This window comes from Esox lucius, chromosome 24 (assembly GCF_011004845.1).
Source record: "Esox lucius isolate fEsoLuc1 chromosome 24, fEsoLuc1.pri, whole genome shotgun sequence".
NCBI lineage: Eukaryota > Metazoa > Chordata > Actinopteri > Esociformes > Esocidae > Esox > Esox lucius.
Window position 1 is genome coordinate 19434128 of NC_047592.1, and position 24049 is coordinate 19458176.

At 43.0% G+C, this 24049-nt stretch overlaps 1 protein-coding gene across 1 annotated transcript; it reads right to left on the bottom strand.

The window, feature by feature from the left end:
* Nucleotides 1–2032: 2032 nt before the first annotated feature.
* On the bottom strand, nt 2033–5488 carry LOC105030128 (purine nucleoside phosphorylase). The gene is made up of 6 exons (XM_010903803.5): nt 5466–5488; nt 4456–4625; nt 4181–4284; nt 3674–3849; nt 3369–3559; nt 2033–3233 (listed from the first exon to the last, which is right to left on the bottom strand). The coding sequence occupies exons 1-6, from the start codon at nt 5486–5488 to the stop codon at nt 3013–3015; spliced, it is 885 nt and encodes a 294-aa protein (XP_010902105.2). The 3' UTR covers nt 2033–3012.
* Between the last annotated feature and the right edge of the window lie 18561 nt (nt 5489–24049).

The window sequence follows — 24049 nt, forward strand, 5'->3', positions numbered from 1 at the left end:
GGAGAAGGTCATATGGTCTGATGAGACAAAAATTTAGCTTTTTGGTCTAAACTCCACTCGCCGTGTTTGGAGAAAGAAGAAGGATGAGTACAACCCCAAGAACACCATCCCTACCGTGAAGCATGGAGGTGGAAACATCATTCTTTGGGGATGCTTTTCTGGAAAGGGGACAGGACAATTGCACTGTATTGAGGGGAGGATGAATGGGGCCATGTATGGTGAGATCTTGGCCAACAACCTCAGTAGGAGCATTGAAGATGGGTGGTGGATGGGTCTTCTAGCATGACAACGACCCGAAACACACAGCCAGGGCAATTAAGGAGTGGCTCCGTAAGAAGCATCTCAAGGTCCTGGAGTGGCCTAGCCAGTCTCCAGACCTGAACCCAATAGAACATTTTTGGAGGGAGCAGAAAGTCCGTATTGCCCAGCAACAGCCCCGAAACCTGAAGGATCTGGAGAAGGTCTGTATGGAGGAGTGGGCCAAAATCCCTGCTGCAGTGTGTGCAAACCTGGTCAAGAACTACAGGAAACGTATGATCTCTGTAATTGGAAACAAAGGTTTCTGTACCAAATATTAAGTTCTGCTTTTCTGATGTATCAAATACTTATGTCATGCAATAAAATGCAAATTAATTACTTAAAAATCATACAATGTGATTTTCTGGATTTTTGTTTTAGATTACATCACTCACAGTTGAAGAGTAAAATTACAGACTTCTACATGCTTTGTAAGTGGGAAAACCTGCAAAATCGGCAGTGTATCAAATACTTGTTCTCCCCACTGTACATGTCATTATGCACAACTTTCAGAATAGAAACCAAATGAACCAATCAACCTCCTTGGCCCTTCTAGGCATAAAACACACCGACATATCACAAAAGATACAAAATATAATGATAGTATAGATATTGTTTAAATTAGCCTACAGCATTGGAAATGCCCCTCACTGAGCTCAGGACCTAGTCAATACAATCACAGAAAACCTTTATGATGTTCCCTCAGTGAAAGTTAACCAAATCAATATTTTGCTAGGTAGATTATAACCATTTTACTGCAGGCAAAACACACATTATCATAACGAAACTATGTGACATTTTATAGAATGTTATGTAAGCTAGTTGGACAGAAAACGGAATATTGTTGCCCTTTGTGTAATAGCGTAGCAAGCAACATAGGCTAAGATGTGTTGATTTGGCACTGAAGCATCAATACATTACCCATCCAGCACTGTCAACCAAGAGTCAAGACTAATCCAAATCACCTGGGTGGTGTGCAGACTGGTTTTATATTGTTCTTAATGATTTCGCATCAAACAAGAAAAATACACAGCAATATGTCTTTCAAACTATTTTTCATTTTCCCCCTCAAAGATTTCAGTTTGTTTTTCAATTGAATTGTTCACATTATATGTCACATTAAAGGTGGAAAAGGTTCTGACATGATTTATCTTTGTCTCATTCTTTTACATCACAAGAACCTGGCATTTTAACAGGGGTGTGTAGACTTTATATCCACTGTAAATAGTGAATATGAGAGGACCAGGTACAGAGCCCTGGGGCACACCCAGTAGTGATTTTACCTATAGGCATCATGGGCAGCAGTAGGCGCCCTGATATCAATGATCTGGACAAACATTTGCAAAATGCCCTACTTCACCTTTATGATGTCACTGTTCTTTTTTGTTGTGCCACAACATTTCTAAAAGCTTTTCATGACTAGCAGAACTTGCTTTTCATTGGACCTTGTGTCAATGAACGTTTGTTCTCAAAGCAGACAAAACCAAACTAATGGTGTTCCTCAAACCAAGAAACAAAACCTATGTATTACTACTTATGTGAGCAATGATATTGAGGCTCAATTGCTCAGTCAGTGTATACTTTTGTTCATTAAGTCATTCTGGGTTTGCTACATTCTTATTCATGCATATATACACTAAACTTTGATCGCATTACTTTATTCTGCTAGCTGTCCCAAATGCTCAAACTGAATTTGGAGAAAGGGCTTTAATGTACTCTGCCCCATCAGCTTGAAACTTTTTACAAAAAAGTTTTAAATTGGAAGAACTTGTCCTTCTTGCTGTTTTAAAATCTTTGATGAATTTGAGGCTGATTCCCTGACTTGTCAATGTTTTAAATTTTCAGTTTTTTATTTTGTGAATTATAACAATATTTTTCTTTGTAGAGAACTTACATTTTATGTTGTCTTTTTGTAATTCTTAAATAATGCCTTGCTGCTGCCTTTCTTGGCCAGAATGTGCTTGAAAATCCCAATCTCAACCTTTCCAGGTTTGAAAGGAAATTAAAATAAACATTTTTAACTTAAATGTTTACAAAGATCATTAACCAATAACACCCTTAATTTACACCAAATAAAACAGAAGTTTATAAATATGCAGTTTAGTAACAACATTCATATTAAACAATACAAAGAGCTGACATATTTTACATAGAATAATGTACATCTATAGACAAGATAGATACATATGTTAAGACGTGCCGCAGATTCATTGCTTTATAACTATGTTAAGTTAAATCAAGACATTTAAACCGGCCTATCAATATTAAATTAACATTATCAACTTTTAACCGACAATAATTTAATACAAAAAGGTAGTAGCTTGTATTGCTGCTCATGGCAGGAATGTACACTTAAGATTTAAGAATATTTTTAAAACGAGGGACACAAGAAGAAGTCGTTCTGTCTTTTATCAAGACAGTTAACACAAATTTCTCCTGTTCGTCACTCTGGATAAGCTTCTGTTATATGACTAAAATGTCAAAAAGTAATGTAGATGTAAGGGACTGTTCCAGACACTTTTTCAAGGCCAGTTTTGCCATGGAAGTAGCATTCCTAGAACAGGGTTTGCCACTGCAACGTATTGCCCCTTTGCCACAGGTACAAACAAAATAGCCTTCGGCCCACCTAGCACCAAACCTATTCACTTGAATTAGGAAGTTCCTGATCTTGGAATTCTACTTCTATGGGTTTGTAGGTTGATTCCATTCATTTGTTCAGGTATTGGTGATGTTGTTGTAGTCCATGCGGGTGACCAGGGTAGACACCAGTTTCTCCAGCTGGCTGGAACGTTGCTTGCCTGTCTCCAGGACTTCTTCATGGTTGGCCTTTTCCTCGCTGTCGTAGTCCATCACGGCCTTGTTGGTGATCAGGGACAGTGCGAACACGCTCATTCCACAGTGACGAGCCACGACCACCTCGTGCACCGTGCTCATTCCTGACAGAGATAGACCGTTTTAGCCCAAACATGTCTTAACCGTAGAAATTATATTTGTTCTCAACATAAGACAACAATTTGAGGTCAACTAACAGACCATTGTTTAGTTCCTGACAGGGAGGAAGTGTGACTCACCAACAGCATCAGCTCCCAGTTTGTGCAGCATGCGACACTCTGCGATGGTCTCAAACGAGGGCCCGCCCAGGACACAGTACACGCCCTCGCGCAGGAAGTCACCGTAGCCCAGATCCTGTCCCACATCCAGAGCCAGCTGCTGCAAGTCTCTGTCGTAAGCATCGGACATACAGGGGAACCTCACACCGAATCTGGGAGGGAGGAGAGATGATTACACCCCAATGCACATAGCCGTCAAGACCGCAGACAACGTCAACCAATTAGCTCTCAGTCGACCAGGAAGGCCCATGCAGAAACATGCCTACCTGTCATCGTTAGGTCCAGCCAGCGGGTGGTTGCCAGCGAAGCCGGGCATGTTTATATGGTCTTTCATGATCATGATGTCTCCCACCTTAAAGTCCTGGTTCAGGCCTCCAGCAGCGTTGGTCAGGATGACCGTCTCAACGCCCAGCAAACTGAAGATGCGCATGGGCAGTGTGATCTGGAGCACCAACACATGGTCAGTACACAAATGCAACCATTACAAAAACACTGGTCGTACGCTTGACCATTATATATAGCTTAAATGTGTACATTCTATTGCAGGATTACTGTTAGTCTCTATACTTCTAAAAACTTTTATATAATTACTATTTATGGTTTCTGGGTGTATTTGATTAGCCTTCATGTTGGGACATAAGTTTAAGCATCCGCCAATTACAAATCTTGAATAGCATTATACTACATCACACTACGTCAATCATTTTTACTGGCTGAATGTTCACAAGTACAGCCACTATATGTCTGCTGCCAGCGTGTCAAAGTGGACGTACCTTCTGGACGGTGTATCCCTCATACAGGTGGAAACGTCCCTGCATGCAAACGCATGGCCTTCCCTTCAGTGTCCCGAACACCAGGCGTCCAGCATGACCGGGCACTGTAACACAACCACCAATTATAACAGTACAGTTGATGCATGGCAACCAATCAGAAAATATATTTTAGAGCAAAGTTTTCTAATAGCCAAGGGATGTATTGTTTGCCCTGTACATCGGAAATGAAGATTTACCAAATGAGCCTACCAGTCGACAGAATATACAGTACACACCTGTGCTCTGGGGGAAGTTGGGGATGTCCTTGTAGTTAAAGGCCACCTGGTCTTTCAGCATGTCAGCGAGACCTCCCATTCCTGAACCACACACGATGCCCACCAGAGGGTGAACGGAGGTCTGGGCCATAAGCCAGTCAGCAGTGGCCCTGCAGTCCTCATAGCTGTACCTGAAACATGCAGGTAAACCTTGTTAGTGTTCCATTAATATAGTTGAGGATTAATGCTTTATAATGGCAGAGTGTCTTTAAAATCAAGTATTTTTAAACTGCGTTTTCTCAGCCTTTCACAAAAATGATAAAAGAGACACATAAAAGACACAAGACACAGATTTGTGGTCTAGGGTCAGAATGACATTGAACATCGTCTAACAGGCACTGATTGGTCCATTCGGTGGTCTGTTTTGGCCCATGCCTCTGTGTGCATGGCCTTTAGTTTTATGAGGCTGACAATCTACGAAACAGCACTTCATACACCCTTACCAACTCAAGCAACCATAAATCCATGAAACCAAGGATTCCACCGAAGTTACTTAGTTATGTAGCCTACTACCAACTATTACATTTGAACCTAAAATCCTTTTTTAAATCAACGTTGAACTATATTGTGACAAAAGTAAGCGAAATAAAATGAGAGTGAATTGAATAAACGAATAGCCAACTATTTTCTTTCTATCGTTTTTTTTAAACATCAGAACATTTTGTTCTGTTAGGTGTACCAAAACGTATAAAAATAGTTGCATTTCTGGTCCTATGAGTTTTAGTCTTTCCGTAGTGAATGAAAAATGTTTAACGGTGTGCAGCATGTCTCAACTTTACCCACCCATTAAAACTAATATAAATCGGATCCATACAAAACTAGTTCTGTTGTTTCAGGAAGAATATTCTCATTCATTTAACACGCTATATTTGGCTGGTGACACGCTACACTACGCAGTTTCCTCTGACCCTTTATGGAATGCGTCCGGTATTAGTGACTTATCGAGTTTGTAGACTATAGCCAATACTCACCCGCTGTTTGACTCGGGAAACATGTTGACACTGAAGATTGTCTGGAATCCTTTCAAGATAATTGGTTTATGAATTTATGAAATAGCTAAAACCGTTGCAGATGTGACGAACGGTAAACAAATAAATTTAACAAATCCTCAAATAAATATAAAATTTAAAGATGAATTGAAGCATCACTTGAAATTATGCTATAGCGTCTTAAAAACCTCATAAAAAATAGTTAGACCAGTTGGATTTGGTGCTCTTGTCATGACCAGTATCACATCCACTGGCGTAATTATAGACGGATTCCCTTTCTGTTACTCCTCCCATTTGAGAAGCAAATATATTTCAGCGTTTTTATTGGACAGCATCGTACAACTCCCTAATAACTAAATTCTGTTATGTTACTGTTACTGTATTCTCTGCCAAAACATGTGACCCCAATTCAGGATTATCTGTATAGTAGCCTACATCAACTACACAGTGACAAATTAAAGGTAAAAACAAAATAAAGTGTCTTGGTAATGGTGATGGTCCACTACGAGCTGCCAGAACAGCTTAAATGTGCCTTGGCATAGATTCTGCTGTGCCGGAAAGATTGTGCACTTTTCTTCCAAAAGATTTTCCCTGATTTGCTGTTTTTGGATGGTGTTGGAGAATGCTACCCAACACTTAAATCCTTTCCTCTTGCCATCTTGATCCAGAATTGAGGTTTACCGGGTTTGTTCAGCAGTTTTATAAATTCCACCGAGCATGATAGGATGTTGCAGGAGGTAATATCGCTTAATGGTATCATGCAGTACACCTGTATTGAAACACCTGCATTCGTTAAGTTCCTCCACTGGTGTTTTCAGCTTTTTTCTGTAATTTCTTAATGAAGGGGTGTACCCCTTCCTCTCTTTAGTTAGATGATAATAAATTGGCGAAAAGGACATTGTCATAACAGTCATTTCATCATCAAGGAGATTTCCAGAATGATGTGACTCGAGCCTGTAAATTAATCATGCTTTGTTTTGCTCGTATTGTAAAATGTTGCAACCTTGGCTGTAAATCCCGAGAAACGTAGCTTGAGGGTCAACAAACCTTCCAGACAGAGGTAATGGCACATTTATGAAATAAGCAATACATGTGCTCATGATGTGACACGCCTATGTTTACAAACTCTCAGACAGAGAAAAATGTCAACATCTCATTATTTACTTTGTAAATGTCAGAGACCTTTGGCAAGCTGCATCACTCCAAAATGTTTTTGCATCATTTCCAAAAGTACCACAAACACAAAACAGTGGTCTATTAACCTGTATTATGTTCCTCTGACAGAGACCAGCTCAGTTTGTTTGCTTTTCTATCTCTGTTATTGTTTTTCATGTGTGGAATTGAGTCATCAGACCCTATTACACACAGAGTTTTTGTATGTGTCCTGAATGGCAAGATATTCACTACATACTGCACTACTATTGACCAAAGCCTCATGGGGCCTGGTTTAGAAATAGTGCTAACTAAATTGGGAAATAGAGTGACATTTGGGACTAAGCCCCAAAATACACAGGGTCTTTTTCTATGGAACTTTCAGGCACGCCTTTAAAGTGACCAATGAGAGAGCTCACTTAGCTGACTTGACATTATGCCACAGCCTGACCTTGCTCATTTCCTTGTTTGCTGGTGTTTCAATCCCAATAAAGATAAAAAGGTCAACAGAATGTTCTAGAGCCTTCGAAACCACATGTCAGGCTGCACCGGTCCTTTCCATTCTCCATTCTTCCAAACTGGTGGGACCGATGTGAAAAAGGGTCAGCAAGCCCTGACATAACACTTGTCTACTTGCACGTCTGTATTTGTTTGCAGGGTTACGATGGGATGATGTAACTTGGGTTGTGCTTAGATTGGTACAAACATGGAGGCTATGGGGACTTGGTATAAGGCTGTCTTTGAAAAGTGACTGAAGAGAAACAATGGGGAAAATGGTTGCCAATTATTAAACAATGCAGAAAATGTATTGAGTAGCTTGTTTTTTCCCCAGCAAGAGACTGTTAAAGAAAACTAAAATTAGAACTTTCAATATTTAATTGTCTTAGCATCTGGGTAAAAATATTTCTAAAAAGACAACAAATAACTTTTTTTTACCTTGTAATCTGCCTGTATTATTATTTTTTGCTACAGTAGAAGCACTTCACAAACACCTGGTGATGACCAACATCATCTGGTCCACATTCATTTCATGTGTATTAGAATTAGAAACATTAATTCAAGACAACAGTTCTACAATAGCGCAAACATACTGACTTTCTAAGAAAGCTAATCACATTGAGCGACTGACTACTTTAGATTAAGTTTTGAGACATACCAAAACAGAATATACAATAAACACATGTACTGTATGTATGTGTGTCGGTGTGTGTGTGTGTTTGCATGCTCATGTCCACTATTTAAATGCCATAAAACATTGGTTTGTTGTGTCTAATTATGTGTATGCAGTTAGTCCTGCATACAAACACACAGTAACCTTTAATGTACCGTAAGGTACCAGAATAACTTCCCAAGACAGGTCTATCATCTAATGAAGTCACATGTACTGCGGTTCTGCACATTTACACGAGGTAATTCAATTTCACCAAAACACGCCAATGACAGGCCTGTTGCTAAACCGTAGTCCATGGAATCTGTTGGCTTCTGGATCCAGGCCTTCACTGTAACGTAGAAAGTGCTTGTATGCATCATTTCAAAACAATTGCTTGCGTTTGTTCTTGTCCTCGGATGTAAACCGCCTGCTAAATAGCAACAATGTAAATATTTCTCTGTGTGTGCCGTCGGCGGGTTAACCATTGATTAGACAGAGATACGGTTGGTCGGTGAGTTTGAATTAGATTTGCTAGCTATTGATACGGGAAACGGTTTTACAGAGTGGTGGACAGACATTGTATGATACAGTTATGTAACCGGTGACTGTGGGAACTGCGGCTAAGACATCAATTCACACTGCACATTTTGACTTAGGCTGTGAGCGAGAGCGAAGACAAAAAGAGTGTGAGTTCAGGTGTGTCTTGAATGGCACCCTTTTCCCTGTAATGTCCTTAGGGTTCAGGTCAAACGTAGTGCACTAAACAGTGACTAGGATGCCATTTCTGACACAGCCAAATGTGTTTGATGTGTAGCCAGCCAACCAGGCCAGAGGGAATGTTTCTTCCCGTCTGTCTGTCAGGTTAACCTCGATGCATTCCAGTCCACTTGAAATGGAGCAGCATGTTCAAATCAAGAGGACAAGCCCTCCTGGTGTTTGGTTTTCAAGAATAATCTTTTTTATACTGACTTAAAGCCTATTGTGTAGTGTTTTTATTTCAATTTTCAAATCCCTTACTGCATGAATTGGTGTATTTATTTGATAAAAATAACCAAAACAAGCCACTGTAATATCTATTATTTATTTCCCAGAGTCTCCTTTGGCCATTTGAACAGTCTTATGTGAATATGCTTATATGCACAGGCCATGATTGGCTACTATTCTTGAATGGGCCTTATAGTATGCTGTTTGGTAGGTGTTGTTTTAAACAGTTACCATTGATGTCCAAGCTGGGATCATCTTCAAGCAGTCACCTTCCCCCCACTGTTACCCTGTCACCTCCACTCTCCGACCCCACCTGCACTAACGATCTGGGAAGAGGGTGTACGGCAGCTCTTTCAGAGGCAGAAGACAAGGAAGGCTCCTGGCCCAGATGACGTGTCACCATCCTGCCTGAACGTTTATGCCGAACAACTGGCCCCCATCTTTACACAGATCTTCAACGGATCTCTGGAGCTGTGTGAAGTTCCCTCCTGCTTCAAACGCTCCACAATTATCCCGGTCCCCAAAAAACCCTCCATCACTGGATTGAATGACTACAGACCTGTCGCCCTCACATCTGTGGTCACGAAATACTTTGAAAGATTAGTGTTGGCCCACCTGAAGGACATCACATCACCTTGCTAGACCCCCTGCAGTTTGCCTACCGGCCTAACAGGTCTGTGGATGATGCTGTCAACATGGGCCTGCTACATCCTGCAACACCTTGACCCTCCAGGGACATATGCAAGGATCCTGCTCGTGGACTTCAGCTCAGCGTTCAATGCCATCATCCCAGACGTCCTCCATACCAAACTCATCCAGCTCACTGTGCCAGCCTCCGCCTGTCAGTGGATCACAAACTTCCTGACCAACAGGAGTCAGCAGGTGAGGCTGAGGAACACCACATCCAGTACCCGAACAGTCAGTACCGGCGCCCCCCAGGGGTGTGTGCTCTCCCCACTGCTCTTCTACCTCTACACCAACGACTGCACCCCAAGAGACCCATCTGTCAAACGACTGAAGTTCGCAGATGACACTACGGTCTTCGGCCTCATCCAGGACGGTGACAAGTCTTGTCTACAGACAGGAGGTTGAACAGCATGTCCTCTGGTGTGGTCAGAACAACCTGGAGCTTAATCGGCTCAAAACTGTGGAGATGACTTTGGACTTCAGGAGGAGCCCCCCGACTCTGTCCCCCATCACCATTCTCAACAGCCCTGTGTCTGTAGTGGAATCTTTCAGGTTTCTGGGATCCACAATCTCTAGGATCTAAACTAGGAGCCCAACACAGATGCCATCATTAAAAAGGCCCAGCAGAGGATGTACTTCCTGCGCTAGCTTAAGAAGCTTAACCTGTCCATGGAGCTATTGATCCACTTATACACAGCCATCATCCAGTCTGTTCTCTGCACGTCCATCATTTTGGTTTGGATCTGCCACAAAACTGGAAAGGAACAGACTACAACGGACAGTCAGAACTGCAGAAAAGATCATTGGTGCCATCCTGCCCACCATCCAGGACTTATACAAAACCAGAGTCAGTAAAAGTTGCAGGAAACATCACTCCAGATCCATCACACCCTGGATACAACCTGTTCCAGCCCCTCACCTCTGGTAGGCGCTACAGAGCACTGTACGCCAAAACAAACAGACACAGGAATAGTTTCTACCCACAAGCCATCACTCTGATGAACAGTCAACTTCAGACACTTAGTGCCAGGCACAATCCCTGTATAACAACCCAGTAACTCTGAATCTAACATCCACCTGTCTACTACCTATTATTTTGTCATCCTGTAATTCAGTGCTGTTCATACTGTATATATACTGTATATATCATATCCACCTACCTCATGTACATTACACCTGCACAGAAATTACTTATTTATTCAATCCAGCATTGTTTGCTCCATTACTATATATATAGAGTACACATCCACCATACACATCCACCATCCTTACACATCCACCATCATTATGTAAATAATAATACCTGTACAAATATATTTCCAGCACCCTTTATACCCTGCTCATTGAACTATTGTCTCTTCAGTCTTAATACGTTACTGTTACGGTTTATTATGTGTGTTTATGTGTTCTGTATATTGCAGTCATTGACTCTAGTTTAGTGTCCTTTGTTTACGTTTTTATGAATAAGCAGATCATGAGCCTGTATAATCCAGAGTCAAATTCCTCGTATGTGTACACATACCTGGCGAATAAAGCTGACTCTGAAACAACCAACTCACTGCAGTTTCTGAACTTTCAGTTCCACAGAATGTTCCAGAATGGGGGAAAAAAAAGACCGCCAGATTCTGTTGACACAACGTCTGATTATGCAAGTCAAGATTCAATACCTATTCCTTTACTTTCTTGGCGGGTACAGCTGGTGAGACACGTTCACTTAGGGAGTCACTTGGCAAAGGATTCGGGAATGGACGTTGCTGCTGTCAAGGATGTGTGTCTAGGGGGGTGCAGAGGTCCACGGTACTGCCTCCAATACACATGTACCCCTGCAGCCTTGTCTCAAATGTGGTCCGCTGCTCGTTCAACAGAAATCAAGTCAGTCATTCATTCTTGAGCGGAAAGGACAAACTATCGAGATGTTTTTGAACCTTGAATACATTACAAATTTGCGTGTCATGACACTTCCTGCAGCAGGACGAACACACAACCATATCTTATCTGCATAAAATTAGTCCTAGACCACTCCCAGCCTTCAAAGACATTCTTTCCCTAGAGCCCGAGTGAAAATCTTTTTATTTTATGACGCTGAATAATGGATGCTATAACGATAATGTGTTACGTATTGATCATATAGATAGTGTGGGCTGATACTAATTTACCGTGGCAGGCCTTTAAAAGTGGAGTTATACAAGTTAACATTTACAGTTCAGAAACTGTTACCCTGGGACACTTGTAGCTAGTGAGTGCCTACATTTTCATACTTTTTGCAATTGTGTATTTTTTTTAATTAACTGGATATGACGTACGCGTTGCTGCGTGGAGACACTTATGTTTGTGCCTTTTATAGCCATGGCTAAATGTGACAAATATATCAAGTATGTGAGATAGGCTCTTTATTGAAACTGAAGAGCCACTTGCAGATTAAACACTTCTATATGTTCTCATTAGTAGAATGGGTGAACTCACTATATTAGACACACGAACAAACACACACTCACACATAAATACACATGAATAATCAATCTTGTGAATACATTCTGTACATGTCCAAGGCACTCCATCCGTTAATGCAAAGTTAGCAAATGCAAAAAAAAAACGTTCTTTTATATGACAACAAAATTCCTTTAGTTTTATTGTTTCATGTGGTGATTCTTACTGACGTCTGTCTTGTGAGGGCATTCCGCCTCCGCAAAAAGAATGCATATGACGCATTTTGGTAAGTACCTACAACACAGTAAAAGAGAAAATTGCACGGCTTACACAAATCCAGAGGGAGTCAAATCCAGGCCCTTCTGCAGGGTAACAAATAATGACATTCATTCAATTCCATCCGCGTGATGATGGACTCGTGTGGATTAAAGGGGAAACAGTCACATGACCATCCATCTAAAATATCCTGCTATCTGAGAATTCCGTGATGGTATGTGCAGTGATGTGGGGGTATTTACATCCATGAACTGTACATAGTCCCTACATTTTAGGGGAGCATAGTTTATAGTTTAGGTCGTTTTCACGAGTGCACATTTTGTGTTGTTTATACAATATGTCCTTTTCTTGGTTGTTTCATATTGGTTGACCCTGGGTTCAGTATGTTATACATATTATGCTAGACAGAAAAATATTCTTTCTGTTTTATTTACAGTGTATTTAAATACCGACTGGGAAAAAGGACTCCTCCCCTCCAGTGCCAGTTCTAGGCATATAAATCGTCACTTAGGGCTCCCGACCACTAGGGGGCCCGAACTGCTAGTGAGCTAGGGGAGAGGGGTTCACATATAAAAATGTTCTTTGGGCGCCCAAAAGGCTGGAGCGTGTACTCCTCTCCTCCTCCCCTCCTCTCCTCCTCCCCTCCTCTCCTCCTCCCCTCCTCCCCTCCTCAGACAGCCTTGTCTGCCCTGGGCGCTCGGTTGTCAAACTGGGGATCATTCGCCTTTTTTATTAAATAAAAACACAGTCGTCTGTTTGCCTGTTTTTTCTGCAAGTCATCTGGCACTGGCATGATGCCAACTCCTGTACTTACCCACCAACTCCCACACACACACCACACACACACACCACACACACACACTCACACACAACACACACACTCACACACATACCCACCAACTAATAGCTTTGCTGTACATACCATGTGAGTGAATTCATTTCTTTCTGGCTAATTCAGCTTTTAAGCTACAGCCAGATAACACCTTTCTCTTTCTGTCTGTAGCTCATTGGACTCAAGTGGACACAGTAAGCTGTGTGTTTTCACATTTTGTCATGAAATTGACTCAGAGATTGCATTTAAATTAGGATTATCTTCCTGCTTATCTACACACCACAATTTTAAGGTGATCTTTTCTACTGTTGAATGAATGTACCTGCGATTATTTCTGGTGGAAATCCGTGCATGTTTTTTGGGGTAATATAGGCTAGATCAAAACCCATTTGCCAGTAAAAGAGTAGGGGTTTCCACGATTCTCTTGTCTTTTCACTCAACGATAAAGTCAGTTGTCATCATCTATTGATAGATATAGTCTCAATGTCAACGTTTTTGTGAAATAAAATAGCATTGGCAGTGTCAGAGGCGTCGCTAGGATCACAATCCATTCGGGGCTTAGCCCCCCCCCCTGCCCCGCCCGAGACAGAAAGCACAGGGTTTTGAATGTACATGTGGAACATTTTGATGAACACGCTAGCGGCCTACATTGTCATAATGTGCGATCGGAATTATAGATGAATAGATCAGGGCTATTTTTATCTTATTTTTTTGGTCCGTTTGAGATCCGGGGCTATTCATAAAAGATCTAACGCCCAGACCTATTGACGCCACGGGGCAGTGTGTAGTTCATCTTCAGTCTAACTAGCAATTGCTCCATTCTTAGGACTATTCCAAGTAGTAAGTTAGTGGATACTAGTAAGCCTATTACTGGCTATTACGCTGCTAAAACGGCCAGAGGCAAAAGCTATACATTTTAAAGATGCTATTTGCCGGACGACCTCATCAAACACTGGTGATTCAAGTTCAGGATACTTACACCAAACCAATAGAGCCGTTAGGGCCATGAACTTTAAGGCACATGATGGTATGATGCTGATACATTCATGATTATTTCAATACCAGACATATACATTAAACATTGATGATTATAATGTTTACCAGATTGATTATCTGTGTATGTGATTTACATATTGATTCATAAAGTGTGAGAGTATAACAAATTCTTATAATCCCTCACAACGGCAACAGTAACTATCACTTTAATTGTGGCCCGGCTGAACTAGGCTTGCCTGGTTCCCTTTCTGGTTTATATACCATTTCATAATGAAAATAATCTGCTAGTAATGCGGAGAATAGTGCTCAGATAAAATCGAGCGTGACATAATTTGGAAACATTCAAGATGAGGTAGAGGGAATTATTAAGATCATGGATTCTACAGTGTCCAAAATGTTTCAGAGGTCTGTGTCTGTGTTGACGCGATGATGGCTGATGTAGTGTCACAGTCCTCCCCATACCAGACCACCAGTACATCACCCACGACTTGATGTAGTGTCACAGTCCTCCCCATACCAGACCACCAATACATCACCCACGACATGATGTAGTGTCACAGTCCTCCCCATACCAGACCACCAATACATCACCCACCACATGATGTAGTGTCACAGTCCTCCCCATACCAGACCACCAATACATCACCCACCACATGATGTAGTGTCACAGTCCTCCCCATACCAGACCACCAATACATCACCCACCACATGATGTAGTGTCACAGTCCTCCCCATACCAGACCACCAATACATCACCCACCACATGATGTAGTGTCACAGTCCTCCCCATACCAGACCACCAATACATCACCCACGACATGATGCAGTGTCACAGTTCTCCCCATACCAGACCACCAGTACATCACCCACGACTTGATGTAGTGTCACAGTCCTCCCCATACCAGACCACCAATACATCACCCACGACATGATGTAGTGTCACAGTTCTCCCCATACCAGACCACCAATACATCACCCACGACATGATGTAGTGTCACAGTCCTCCCCATACCAGACCACCAATACATCACCCACAACATGATGTAGTGTCACAGTCCTCCCCATACCAGACCACCAATACATCACCCACAACATGATGTAGTGTCACAGTCCTCCCCATACCAGACCACCAATACATCACCCACAACATGATGTAGTGTCACAGTCCTCCCCATACCAGACCACCAATACATCACCCACAACATGATGTAGTGTCACAGTCCTCCCCATACCAGACCACCAATACATCACCCACAACATGATGTAGTGTCACAGTCCTCCCCATACCAGACCACCAATACATCACCCACAACATGATGTAGTGTCACAGTCCTCCCCATACCAGACCACCAATACATCACCCACGACATGATGTAGTGTCACAGTCCTCCCCATACCAGACCACCAATACATCACCCACGACATGATGTAGTGTCACAGTTCTCCCCATACCAGACCACCAATACATCACCCACAACATGATGTAGTGTCACAGTCCTCCCCATACCAGACCACCAATACATCACCCACCACATGATGTAGTGTCACAGTCCTCCCCATACCAGACCACCAATACATCACCCACGACATGATGTAGTGTCACAGTCCTCCCCATACCAGACCACCAATACATCACCCACGACATGATGTAGTGTCACAGTCCTCCCCATACCAGACCACCAATACATCACCCACCACATGATGTAGTGTCACAGTCCTCCCCATACCAGACCACCAATACATCACCCACCACATGATGTAGTGTCACAGTCCTCCCCATACCAGACCACCAATACATCACCCACGACATGATGTAGTGTCACAGTCCTCCCCATACCAGACCACCAATACATCACCCACGACATGATGTAGTGTCACAGTCCTCCCCATACCAGACCACCAATACATCACCCACGACATGATGTAGTGTCACAGTCCTCCCCATACCAGACCACCAATACATCCTGAGGGCTTCCAAGGTCTGATTGATGCCCGGTTGTCCTGTAGCTGGTGGGTTGTGCACCCAGATCAGCAACCGGCCCTGCACTCTCCGAGGCATTGCTGGTGCGGAGTCCCATCTCCCTGCATGTTGAATGTCCTTATCGATGTCCCAGGAGTTTGTAACTCCTTGATGGTTTTCGAAACTGGCCATGACCTAACTGCATCCACCTTCATCTCCTCCATCTTCATGCCCCCTGGAGTGATGTGGTATCACAGGAAGGAGTAAAGTGTGAAATGCAAATTTTTCCCTCTTTGCAAACAGGTGCCATTGCTGTAGACGCATCAGGACAGCACAGACATGGGCCACGTGATCTAGGTATGCTGAGGAGTAGATCAAAATATCATCAATATCCCAGAACACCTTGTTTAGGAAAGCTTGGAATACATCCGACACATTAGCTAGCCCATATGGCATAAACCAGGTATTCATAGTGGCCCGACGCCATGCTGAATACTGGCTGAAGCAGGGGAGGTGGAATGGTGGATGAGTTCCTTCTCCTGCGTCTCCTTGATGTAGGTCTCCATAGTGTCCGTAATCCATAGTGTCCTGCCTCCAGCAGGAGATCAATGGTGCAGTCCCAGGAGCGGTGAGGAGGGAGACACCTGGTCTTCTCAGTGGAGAACAACCCGCTTAGATCTGTGTAATCCAGCAGGATGTTTGCTGGGAGGGCCCTCGGCAGCCTCTCCACAGACATGGCTCCACACGTCACCGTCAGGCAGGTCTTCCGACACTCCTTCGACCATCCCAGAATCTTCCGTTTGCTCCAGGCAATGTTGGGGTCGTACTGTTGGAGCCATGGAAGACCCAGGGTGACGGAGTGTATGGACGACGTCCTGACCAGCAATTCCACTCACACTCTATGGCAGCCATTAATGGTGAGGGTGAGACGGCGAGTCACGGGACTTATCGAGCCGGACCCCACAGAACGGCCATCCAAAGCACAATCAGACAACAGCAAGGGCTTGTAATTTAATTTAATTGTAAGGCACCTACTGTGCCGACTGTATTGTCTGGGTACTCACCCCCTTCCTGCTCTGCGTCTGGGCCAAGGAACACCCCTTCCAGAAATGCCCCTTCTCCCCACAGAACTGGCACAGACCCTGAAAACTCTGACGGGGAGCCTGGTGATTCCCAGCTCCATGGGCTTGTGTTCCGGCTCCTTCTGAGAGGTTGTGAGATGGGAATGGTGCGCCAGGCGGTCACTATCCCGGAGCTTCCCGTCGATAGAAATCGCCTGGGCGATGAAGGCGTCTAGCGTCATGGAACTGCTTACGCCCGCCGGCTCCATTTGGACCTCCATCCGCAAACCCCGGCAGAAGGCGGTCCTTAGAGTCGGCTGGTTCCATCCGCTGGACGCCGCCACCATCCGGAATGACAGGGCATACTCCGAAGCCGTGCTGTTGCCCTTGCCCAGGCCCAGAACCGTTATTTCCCATTCGAAGGCGCGACCAGTGAGAAGGTTGATTATCATGGTTACTTTCTCATAGTCGGAGATACAACTCTCATTGCAGAAGGAAACCACAAGAACCCTCTGGATTGCTGTCATATTTTTCTAGCAGAGTTCCCTCTCTTGGGCTCGACACGGTCGACTGGGGCAGGCTCAACAGGGCTCTCCCCACCTGACCGTGCTGCCAAGTGGAACATCATCTCGCCGAAAGCTGTTACTAACCCGGCGATCTGTCCCTCCACGGTGCAGTGTCTACCCTCTAGCTCCGGTGCCCATCCAGGGAGCCCAGACTCTGCATCATGTCCTTAATCGAGAATTTAAGTTTCAAAACCAGAGGCAAGACCCATACTGAAGAAGGCCAAAACACGCAGAATGCAGAATAGCCAGCAGTACCTCCCAATCACAGGGGAACTGAGCTGACATATATAGGGCCAGAAGGGAACGCAGGTGTTCAGAATTCGGGTGATTGAGATCTAGTGCTGCGCGCAGGTGAGTTGGGGAGTGTGCTGTGTCCGGGCGTGTTAGGAACAGGCTGGCGGCGTGACCTGCCGGCAGTCCTCACATGTGCGAATGTAGCGAGTGTGTAAAGGTGAGGCAAAGAGGCAAAAGAAACAAAAAGGACGATAGCAGGCAATAGTCTTTCTCTTTATCTTTTAGTAAATACCCAATGCTGTCACCCGATGCTACAATTCAACAAGTCCAAGCGCAGATTTAGCCTCACTGATGAAGATCTTGCAGCACTACCGCACACTGCTTCAACAGTACCGCACACTGCTTCAACAGAAATGACTCCTGACTTCACCTCATTTGTCAACACCCATACGAGGCTCTCCTGTTCATATGGGGTGAGTAGCCCTAAAAGTTGATTTCTTGGGTCTGGGCTGCTGGAATCGCAGTCGTTAAAAGCACGTAGTACAAAGAATATACTGTATGAAGTTAGATGATGGCAATTATAACAACATTTGCTTTGAGTGAAAATCTTCAGAAGTGATTTTCAAGTGATTTCATTTCTGCCCTAATAACTATTATACCTATATAGCTGTTATACACTATACCTTATGTAATGTAGCTTACTCTGTTGAATTGAAAGTTAAGTTTTAAGGCAAATATGTGTTGCAACATTTCTGTTGAGTAATAACCCTAAAAAGGGATTTTTTTAGGTCTTTACCTGCTATAATAACAGTTGTTAACAGATAATAATAATAAAAAAAACATTTATGAAAATGGTGTTGCATGGAAAATAAATATGCATAAATATAATATGCAAGTTAACAGAGTTAACTATGTTGTGTGTTGTTTAGGCATGTTGGTTAAAAAAGTAATCTGGCCCACAATGCTCTCTGGCATTTTCAGTGTGGCCCCCCCCAGTGAAAAATATGCCCACCCCTGGTTTTAGACACACAAATAATCTGTGACGTGCAGGTAGTGAACAACAGAATATAAACACAACTAAACAGTGGTTAGCTACTTCCATCTCACCGATGTACTAACCACTTCCCCCTCACCGATGTACTAACCACTTCCCCCTCACCGATGTACAAACCACTTCCCCCTCACCGATGTACTAACCACGTCCACCTCACCGATGTACTAACCACTTCCACCTCACCGGTGTACTAACCACGTCCACCTCACCGATGTACTAACCACTTCCCCCTCACCGATGTACTAACCACTTCCACCTCACCGGTGTACTAACCACTTCCCCCTCACCGGTGTACTAACCACTTCCACCTCACCGGTGTACTAACCACTTCCTCCTCACCGATGTACTAACCACGTCCACCTCACCGATGTACTAACCACTTCCCCCTCACCGATGTACTAACCACGTCCACCTCACCGATGTACTAACCACTTCCTCCTCACCGGTGTACTAACCACGTCCACCTCACCGGTGTACTAACCACGTCCACCTCACCGGTGTACTAACCACGTCCACCTCACCGGTGTACTAACCACTTCCTCCTCACCGGTGTGCTAACCACTTCCTCCTCACCGGTGTACTAACCACGTCCACCTCACCGGTGTACTAACCACTTCCACCTCACCGGTGTACTAACCACTTCCACCTCACCGGTGTACTAACCACTTCCTCCTCACCGGTGTACTAACCACTTCCTCCTCACCGGTGTACTAACCACGTCCACCTCACCGGTGTACTAACCACTTCCACCTCACCGGTGTACTAACCACTTCCTCCTCACCGGTGTACTAAGCGTTCATTTTTTAGATAATTTTTTAGTTAATTTTTTACCTCTGCCAGTTTGTAACCAACTTGCTAGTTCACTTGAGCCATTCTTCTTTGTCAACTAGCTCATTTCACTCACAGGAATGCCGTCACAACATTTTTGGTTTCTTTCACAATTATATGTAATTTTTTGCAAAACCCAGGAGGGTAGCTGTTTCTGAAATACTGGGACCTGGCATATACAGTTATACCACACTCAAAGTCGCTTGGGCCACTAGTTTTACACCTTCTGAAGTTGAATTTAACAGCAAATGTATGCCTTAATGTTGACTACCTGCCTAATATAGCAAGTCTTAGTCACTTAACTCATAATCAAGTGATCCATTTCAATAAAAAAGGGTTGGTGTACCTATACAGTGGGGCAAAAGGAGAAAAAAAATCCAGAAAATCACATTGTAGGATTTTTCATGTGATTTTCTGAAATTCTTTTTCTCATTTTGTCTCTCATAGTTGAAGTATACCTATGATGAAAATTACAGGCCACTCTCATCTTTTTAGTGGGAGAACTTGCACAATTGGTGGCTGACTAAATACTTTTTCTCACTTAAATACTTAAAAAGTTTTTTTTTTTTTAATGAACACAGTTAAACAGTTATTACATAATAATTGCATAATCACTACCCTTTGGATTCGGTGAAAACCACTGAAAATAGGTTTTTGCAATCATCTATGCTCGCTATTCAAGTAGACCGAGATGCAGAAAGTCAACGATGACCATGCACATTTTACACAAAATGTGTTTATCGACAAGTACAACTTTTTCATGGTGATCGTTCTTCACTCTGCTTCCACCTGCTCCGTGGAAGAAAGGCCTGTGAGAGGAGACCAGACGGCCAAAGGTCACCGTAATTACCCCATACAGCACCCGAACACCCTAAGTAGAGCATTTCACCAGAGACTTATCAGCATGGCTCTGGTAACCGGCACCACACAGTTATAGCCATCTGCACTGACTTAAAAAGCAAGTCCAAGTCCAAACCTGTGCGAAAATCAAACTCACAACCCTGGGCGTTGCCAGTACCACGCTCGACAAACTGATCCCCAAGGGGCACACAGACGCAGCGTCCCGTGGGGATCAGTTGCTAGAGCTTGGCACTGGATGCTGCATCTGTGTGCTCCGTGGGGTGCTGTTGGATGACGTCCAGATGCTCGACAAGGGGGGAGGACGAGCCCTTTGAGTCATGAGTGGATGTGTGGATGCGAAAAGCAGATCAGGCCTGTTCTTTGATGTCATATGTAGACCTCGTGACGAGGGAAAATTAAATGAGCCATACCAAGGAGTTTCTGCTGCCGCGCATTAGGAGTAACCAATTGCGGGAGGAATGTACGTCGCCGTGGGAGACCTAGTGAGGGGACGGAGAGAAGGCGGAAAGGAGAGCGATAGAGCAGGAGATTTGGTGAAGAGGTCCTTTATTGAGGAAAAGCGCTGTGTTGAGGAAAAGCGCTGTGCAGAGGAAAAGCGCTGTGTTGAAGAAAAGTGCTGGGCGAAGGAAAAGCGTTGTGTTGAGGAAAAGCGCTGTGGAGAGGAAAAGCACTGTGTTGAGGAAAAGTACTGTGTTGACGAAAAGCTCTGTGTTGAGGAAAAGCTCTGTTTTTTGGAAAAGCGCTGTGCTGAGGAAAAGCTCTGTGTTGAGGAAAAGCGCTGTGCTGAGGAAAAGCTCTGTGTTGAGGAAAAGCACTGTGCAGAGGAAAAGCGCTGTGTTGAGGAAAAGCACTGTGTTGACCAAAAGCACTGTGTTGAGGAAAAGCACTGTGTTGAGGAAAAGCTCTGTGCTGAGGAGAAGCTAAATGGTAACACTTTGGATCCATGGGATCAACAACAAGCCACATACACAAAGAGAGACCGAGAGACACGTGTTTTCAAGTTTTTTGGCATGCACAGTTGGCCTCAAAAGCACTACATTAAAAAATGTATAATTAGGGACCTATTTACACTACAAGATCCTGTGAAAGTACTTAAGAACACTAGAGATGCTAGACAATTTTTTGTGTGTAAACGTGTGTAAATTGCATGCTTGAGACACTCATGGTACCACCTTCTGAGGTGGTTTGAGGCCACTTTTCCAAAGGAGCCCTCCTGTGTCAATCCACTTTGAAGAGAATGATTCAGACTTTTACAAATCATCTCGTTCCACCAGACCTTTCTGAAATTACATCATTGTGTTGGAGAGCGGTCTTAGCTTTGTGGATGCTTCTGGTGTTTGAAGCAAGAAAACAACAATCGCAAAAGACTGTTTTGTGCCAATTTATATACAAACCGCAAAATGTGGCATTACAAATATTGCTGCCACTGAACTTAATATCAAGTACTGCTGCTGGGGGTAACATATAACGAATTAAGTACAATGTTTCTGTTGCTTAATTCAACTAAAAGCAAAGGCAAAACAACTTTTTTGTTCAAATTGATTACAAAAATATGCAGAAATATTGCATTCTGTTTTTATTTGAATTTTACGCAAATATTATTTGGCTTTATGTGACCAATTTTACTTAAAACTAGCCTAATGTGACTTATGAAACTCTGTCTGAATAGAGGAAACTGATGAAGAGGCTGGTGAAGTTGCTATGGTCACATTTCCCTTAATTCCAGTGCAAAACCCTCTACTTCCCTGCCAGTATGTAAGCTTAAATTAAAATGCTATGGAAATTATCATGCAAAGTCTCTCCTGGAGTACAAAGTCCCTAGGGCCACATACAGTATAATCCACAAGTAGATGTGGATATCAGTCAAACTGCCAACCAATGAGGCCCCCTACTGATTGAACTGAAAGCACACAGCCAACTGCAAAAACACATCTGTAGCACAGAGCCAACGTGGCAGTATTCTAAGGATAACCACTAGATGGCAGTGGAGATTAGCTATTGACTTGAGTAAAGAGTACAGACGTTAGAATTGTTAGCAATTATCTAATACATGGGTAGAGCATCTTACCAGCAGTTACTTAAACGAATCCTTGAGCCGGCAATGTGACATGTCTTTCGACCTTGGGAAGAACTGATTAATTATTAATTAACTGATTATGGGGTCCTGTGTAGGTCAGTTTAGAAGACCACAGTAATGGCAATGCCAGGGTTTGAGGTTTGAGGTTTGATACTGTATAAGAGTGTCTGAAAAAGTGCTCCTGTATGTTTTTCTGGATGAGTGTGTCTGTTAAAGCAGAGTTTCTTAATCCTTTCTGTGCTAGAGAGCAGTAAAGCATAGCCTTCTTCTTCTGGGGACTGCCAGCCTCAGAACAATAATGGCCATTGCTTTTTATTTTCTTGAGTGGTTCTGCATGGACGAATGAGAGAAACTGCTCCGATCTGGGCACGCACAGTTGGTAGAGACAAACCCAAGAAGACTCAAAGCTATGATTGCTGACCAAGGGGCTTCTACAAACGGTTGAAAAAAGTCCTGAATACTGTACGTGCACAAAATGTCTACAAACAAGTTTTCACTTTGTCATTATGGATATTGTTTAGGTATTGATGGCAATTGTTTTCTTCAATTGTTACTTCGGTCTATAACACAAAAATGTGGAGAAAATACTTTAGAAAGGAACTATATTGCACAAATGTATCAAAATGTATCCACTACTGGGATGTTCAGGAAAAAGATCATTATGATCATCATCAAACAATTATTGTGTGTATAAAAGAAGAAATGCATTGATTTCCATTGTGGTTTTACCATATTCCCCTTTAATTTCCTACTAAGCCTATGAGCAGCATACAAAGCTTATGAGCACCTGTTAGGTGTCTGTTTCTCAAACTAGACACTCAAATGTATTTGTCCTCTTGCTCAGTTGTGCACCAGGGCCTCCCACTCTTTCTATTCTGGTTAGAGCCAGTTTGCGTTGTTCTGTGAAAAGAGTAGTACACATAGTTGTACGAGATCTTCCATTTCTTTGCAATTTCTCACATGGAATAGCCAAAATATATCAGAACAAGTATGGACTGACAAGTTTCTGAAGAAAGTTATTTGTTTCTGGCCATTTGAAGCCTATTATCGAACCCACAAATGCTGTTGCTGAATATATTAGATTTATTGTTTCTTTAATCAGCACAATAGTGCTATCATAATCGCAAAAGGATTTTCTAATGATCAGTTAGCCTTTTAAAATGATAAACGTGAATTAGCAAACTTGGATTAGCCATTGGAACACAGTACTGATGGTTGCTAATAATGGGCCTCTGTACACATATGTAGATATTTAATTAGTCATCAGTTTCCTGCAACAATAGTAATTTACAACACTAACAATATCTATGCTGTATTTATAATCAATTTGATGTTATTTTAATGTACAACAAATGTGCTTTTCTTTCAAAAACAAGGACATTTTGAAGTTACCCCAAACTTTTGAATGTTATTGTACATAC